The 6,416-nt window shown below is 31.8% G+C and overlaps 1 protein-coding gene across 1 annotated transcript; it reads left to right on the top strand.

Annotated features, from left to right (window-relative positions):
• The first annotated feature begins 2,118 nt into the window (after window positions 1-2,118).
• Window positions 2,119-4,177, top strand: LOC145816761 (uncharacterized). Its single transcript, XM_082912713.1, has 4 exons — window positions 2,119-2,536; window positions 2,877-3,408; window positions 3,691-3,860; window positions 4,122-4,177. The coding sequence occupies exons 1-4, from the start codon at window positions 2,119-2,121 to the stop codon at window positions 4,175-4,177; spliced, it is 1,176 nt and encodes a 391-aa protein (XP_082768839.1).
• The last annotated feature ends 2,239 nt before the right edge of the window (window positions 4,178-6,416 follow it).

Here is a 6,416-nt window from a genome sequence, read left to right as displayed (position 1 = left end):
TCTGCATTTTAAGCCTACTTGCGAGTAGCAAACCATCTTTCAAATAAACAAACATGAAATGTGTTGTTCCAATTCAGATAACTCAGTCTATACTTGTATGCTGTGCGCATCACATAGTAACCTAGGCTAATAACCGGAATAAGAACACACAAATTTTTCAAAAATAGATATCACGGTTAGTAGAGGCCGATCTTTGATCGGGCGAGCGGGGGTGCTCACGAAGTGACCTTCCCCAATCGTACCCAAGTTCCCGAGCCGAGGCAACTTTGGTGATGACGGACACGTGGCCTTTGGCACCGAGTCAGGGTTTCCTAAATTTCCTATTAAAAAAATATTTAGGTGGCGACTCTGTATCTGGCAAAGCAGTCCATGTTTGGCACTTCTTTCAAAATCTGTTTTCTCAAAACGATTTGCCAGATTTGGACTCTTTGGTTCAGACTTAGAACCGTGACGAATTTGAGAGTCCTGAGCTTTAGTGACCCCCAAATGAACGGAACGGGAGCTCGTTCCTCCCGGGGCGTTCGGGGACGTCTACAGTCCTGGAGTCTTTTTTTGTACCTGTTTTACCCCTGTTTTGTTTTCCCCTATTTTGGCACGTTTCTATTTGATTTTTGCCATGAAAATACTGTAATGTGAGTTTGGGTTTGGGTTTGTGATTTGGATTTCTGTGGAACTTCGTGATTTGTTAATGCATTATTGTGGAGCTTCGTGATTTGTGATTTCGCGCTTGGTGTATATTTGGATTTTGTGATTTGCGATCTCATGGAGGGAGCTCGATTTGTGATTTGCTTTTTATAAATCTGTGAATCTTCGAGTTTTGTGATTTCGCGTTTGGTGTATAGTTAGATTTTGTGATTTGCGATTTTGTGGATGGAGCTCAACTGGTATGTTTGATTTTGATTTCAATTTCGATGTTTTGGTGTTTTTTAGGTTGAGTTTGAGTTTGTGATTTTGATTTTGTTTATGATATTGTTGTTATTCTGTTGTTTCTGCGATTGAATTTGTATTTTTATCATGATATTGAAATCTTTGAGATATGTATATGTATTGAATATTAATTTTTTTTTTTTTTTTGGTTATGAAATTGTTTTGGTTGAACACAGGTGTTGGTTTGTGATTTTCTACAGTGATAATTTTATCACTGAGTAGTTTGGGGGTATTGTTGGATTAACTTTTTCAACATTGATAAATTTATCAGCGAGTATAGGAATAGGAAATGAAAAAGTTGCATAATATAATGGTAAGATTCAAATCGAGTTACCATGCCCAATAAGTGTAAGTCTTACTCACTGTTCATGCTTTTGGTCTTAGGTAGTGTTAATTGTTAAATTTATCACTGTTGATTTTTGGATGTGTTTGAGTTGGTTGATAATTCTATCACTGTATTAGATTTTGCTTTAGGTTGTTTGAGTTATTTGCTAAAATATAATTGTTGTTTGTTGCAAGATTTATAGTGATGAAAAATTCTTCATTTCTTATGTGCAAATTTAGAGGTGTGACATTGGTTATCAAGTATAATGATGAATTTAATTTCAAGGATTTAGTATATAAATTGTGTGCAAAGTGGAGTGAGTTAGTTGGTAGTTCTTTGAATATATCGTATTCAATGCCCGTACATTCTTATTATGGTCTACAAAGTGAAGAGGATTTGGAGGTTATGGTTGGACTCGCACTTTCTTGTGATATTCATCGTATTGATGTTTTTGTTAAGTGTTGTTCTTTGGGTGAAGGTTATATGATTTGTGATGGTGAAGCTGGTAGTAGTAGTAATGTTGTTTGTGAAACTGATTTTTTGCCTTCATTTTATTCAAATCAACGGAAATCTTTGCTCTCCGATAGGTGGGTTAATTGTATAAAAGGAGTGAGTCAAAGGTTTACTCAAAGAGTTGTTGAATTTCGAGATGCATTGTCAAAATATTCTATTCATTCCGATTTTGATTTTGATTTTGTTAAGAATGACAAGGATTGTGTCACTATTCATTGTAAGAGAAGGACTGATTTGGGATGTTTATGGAGCGTGCATGCCAGAGTGGAAAATTCTAGTAAAGCTTTTGTTATTAAACATTTGATGATATTCATACGTGTGGATCTTCTTTTCGTACAATTAAACATACTAGGATGACTTCGAGTATGATTGGTGGGCTAATTTCATGTGAGGTTCGTAATAAGGCTTTGACATCGGTTAGTGAGGTGTTTTGTGATTTCAAGGACTATTATGGAACAGAAGTTTCTTGTCGGCGAGCTTGGATGGGTGTTGAAAAAACAAGGGATGTTGTTTTTGGTGACTATTCATCTTTATTTGACGATATTCGTTGGTATGTTGATACCGCTAATGATTATAATCCGGGGAGTGTTTTTTATATGGAATTTGATATTGATAGTAAAAGAAGACATTTCAAATGCTTGTTTTTCGCTTTTGAGGCATGTATTCATGGTTTCAAGTATTGTCGGCCTGTGTTGACACTTGATGAAACTTTCTTGACAGGAAGACACAAAGGTTGTTTATTGGCTGCTACGGAAAAAGACAGTAACCAAGGTATATTTTGTGTCTATTTGTTATTATTATTAAAACAATGATAATTTTATCATTTTTGTTACTGGAGAGTGTTGATTATTGAGTATGGTCAATCAATTAGTGATAAATTTATGCTGTATACCTTTATATGCTGTATACTTTTGTTAAATTTTTATATTTATACAATGATAAATTTATTATGCATTGATTCTATATGTTGTATGTTTTTATTGAATTGTTGTAGTAATACAGTGATAAAGTTATCTATGGTTGGTGCTATATGTTATATACTTTGCGTTTTGCTTTTGTTTTGTAATCCTTTTTATTTGTTACAAATAATGTGTATATATTTTGTTTGTAGGTTTATATCCATTATATTTTGCCATTGTTGATAGTGAACGTTATGACAATTGTCATTGGTTCTTGTCAAAGTTATTTGTTATTTTGACTTCGGGAAGGGATAATACGTTTGTTACTGATCGACATGGAGGTTTGCTGAAAGCTTTAGCTAAGGTCTTTTTGTTTTCTTCTCATTCTTTTTGTCCAATGCATTTGAAAACAAACTTGAAGACTTATTTGTCAATGAAGAGTCGCGAATCTAAAGAGTATTTGCTCACTCCTTTTGGTAGATGTGCATATGCTATTACTATTGAGTTGTTTAATGAGCTATTTGAAGAATTTAAAGGTCGTTGTGGTCGTAATGTTCAGAAGTTTCTTGAGGATTTGCCTAATGAGTATTGGTATAACGCTTATTTTCAAGGCAAGAGGTGTGGTGAAATGTGCACAAATGCTGCAGAATCTTTTAATTCATGGATTAGGGATAAGCACCATTTGTTTTCAACTAATCTTGTTGATGCTATACGGGTGAAACTAATGGAGCACTTTTCAAAAAGGTGAGAAGTTGGAAATAAGTGGAATCGTATTGTTTGTCCTTCTGCAGAGAAAAAGTTGGAAGAAGCTTTTAATGATACAAATGCATGGATAGTTAAGAAATGTAGTGATGATATTCATGAAATCTAATTGGATCATTCAGTTATGGTTGATATTGGGAAATAGTCTTGTTTTTTTCGATTGTTGGAAATTGATTCTTTTCCTTGCAAACATGGTTTTTATGCTATAAAGAGGAGTGAGAAGGATCTGAATTGTTTTCTTGATGATTACTACCATGTTCGTAGTTATTGTGATTCTTATTCGCATTCTATCTATTCAGTTCCTAGTATGTGGAAGCCAAATGTAGTTCTTGATGATGACGTTGCTTTACCTCCTCTTTGTAAGAAACCGGTTGGACATTCAAGAACAGAGAAAATACCTTTGAAGGGCGGATCAAGAGAATTAGGTGCAATAGGTATGGAAAGATGGGAACTCATAATCGAAAGACATGTAAAGAAGCTTGCTTTAGTTGTATTGATTTTAGTTGAATTACTTTTGTTGAGAGTTGAGAGGTGTTACTTGTATTGAATGTTTGAGTATTTTTTGAAAGATACATCATTTCGGTAGTTGCATTGGATGATTGAGGAATTTTTTGAACGAAAATTATATTTTTTGTTGATATTTTTACAAGATTAAGTATCACAGATTTATATTCTTTGATTTTGGTTAAATGTAGTTGATGTTTTTGGTGTTTTATACAGTGGTAAATTTATCGCTGGTTGGTTTGAATGAGTTGGTGGATTATGTTTTTTTAAGAGTGATAAATTTACCATTGTCTGAAGGAAACAATCAAGCATTAATGGGGTTGCTGAATTTTGTTATTTTTAAGAATGATAAATTTATAACTGACTGTATGGAAAGAGTTGATGGTTTATTACATTTATGTTAGTGGTTGATAAATTTATCACTGTCATATCCAACCAAATGTTCTTTTTTACAGTGATAAATTTATCAGTGGCTTAAACTCAAGAAAAATCAATTGTAGGTAGTTTGGGACTAAGTTTCCCAATCTGTGCTACATTATTGCCACTATGCAATTAAAACATTGATTACTTGCCTCCGCAATAATCAACAGATCTGGAAGAAAAGAAAATATTTTGTTTATTTGTTTGTTACACTAATCAACAGATTTGGAAGAAAAGAATACATTTTGCTTGTTTGTTTGTTACAATGTAATAACAAGGAAACATTGATTCATTTAGTTGTTAGAATGTGAATACTTCATACATTTGACTTGTTTGGTTGTTACAGTGTTATATATATTTTGATCATTTTGGTTCGTACTTTACTTCAATGAATATTATAATGCTTAGTTGTTACAATGTTAAAATTACAGACAATACACTAAATGAAAATTCAGTCTTTTTTAGCTATATTTTTTCTAGATCTGGCTTTGATATAAGTCTTACTTTATACTTAATAACAAGTTTGGATCCCTTCATTTACTAACATGACATTTTTTTTTACACTGATAAATTTATCACTGTTCAAACTAACAAAAATCAGCAACTCTCTCTCTCTCTCTCTCTCACATTCTTTTTTCCTAATTCAAGTAAACAAAACAATATAAAAAATAATAAACAATTTATCTAAATTGAAAATTAAAATACAAACACTATGACATTGTCCAAATTGAGAATTAAAACACTGTTGCAATTTGTAGATATTTTCAAGTTTGGGAATGAATGTAAGAACATGTCATTCTGGGTATATGGAGTGGAGATAAAGTTCTAACAGCAAATCCAAAAAAACAAACCGTACATACATTTTAACATTTAACTCCAAGAACCAGTTATTTATGAAGAAATATGATCTTATTCAAGACCTGATGATAAACTGTTGTTGAGCAGTTTGTTGGTCAGTCAAGAAGATAGTTAATATATCGGCTCTCAATTGATTGCATTCTTCTTTGAAAAAAGTAGACATTATGTTGTTGCTAGAAACATATTGCCTTATGATATAGCAAACAATGATTCCACAATCAATCCTGCAAAAACATTTTGAAAACAAAATATTATAATTTGGTTTCGTTGCATTTTTTTTTATAGGAGTGTTTTGTTATTGATCAACTTACGAATTGTCTTCTTATTGTGGGCTGTTGATAACTCCTTCCGAATTAGGCAAATTAAGCAAATCTATCATTGTTATAACAATTTTTATCACTGAATTAGGCAAAGTAAGGAAATTCGTCATTGTATAGCAAATGTTATCACTCAATTAGGAAAATTAAGCAAATCTATCATTCTTATTGCAAATTTTATCACTGAATTAGGCAAAGTAAGCAAATCTATCATTGTATAGCAAATTTTATCACTGAATTAGCAAAAGTAAACAAATCCATCATTGTATGGCAAATGAACATGAAGATATGATTATTATGAAGTTGAATATCACTAATAAATTAATATTGTATGATACACATTGAAAATAGTTTCAAGTTGAATTTTATCACTTAATTATAGTTATGAAAGAAGAAGGGAATCAAATCCATAATTATAACAAATTTTATCACTCAATTAAGAAAATTAAGCAAATCTATCATTCTTATAGCAAATTTTCTCACTGAATTGGGCAAAATAAGCAAATCTGTTGTTGTATAGCAAATGAACATGAAGATGTGATTATTATGAAGTTGAATATCACTTAATTATAGTTATAAAAGAAGAACGGAAGATGAATACGACTCACGTTTGATTCGCATGTTTGTTGAAGAAGAAGGGAAGCAAATCCATCATTATAACAACTTTTATCACTCAATTAGGAAAATTAAGCAAATCTATCATTCTTATAGAAAATTTTCTCACTGATTTGGGTAAAGTAAGCAAATCTGGCATTGTATAACAAATTTTATCACTGGATTAGCAAAAGTAAGCAAATCTATCATTGTATAGGAAATGAACATGAAGATGTGATTATTATGAAGTTGAATATCGCTCATAAATTAATACTGTATGGTACAAATTGAAAATAG

This window comes from Camellia sinensis, unplaced genomic scaffold (assembly GCF_055761805.1).
Source record: "Camellia sinensis isolate YWXY unplaced genomic scaffold, ASM5576180v1 Unanchor4, whole genome shotgun sequence".
Lineage (NCBI taxonomy): Eukaryota > Viridiplantae > Streptophyta > Magnoliopsida > Ericales > Theaceae > Camellia > Camellia sinensis.
Note: the sequence above shows the minus strand (reverse complement) of the source record. Positions and strands in the feature narration are given on the sequence as shown.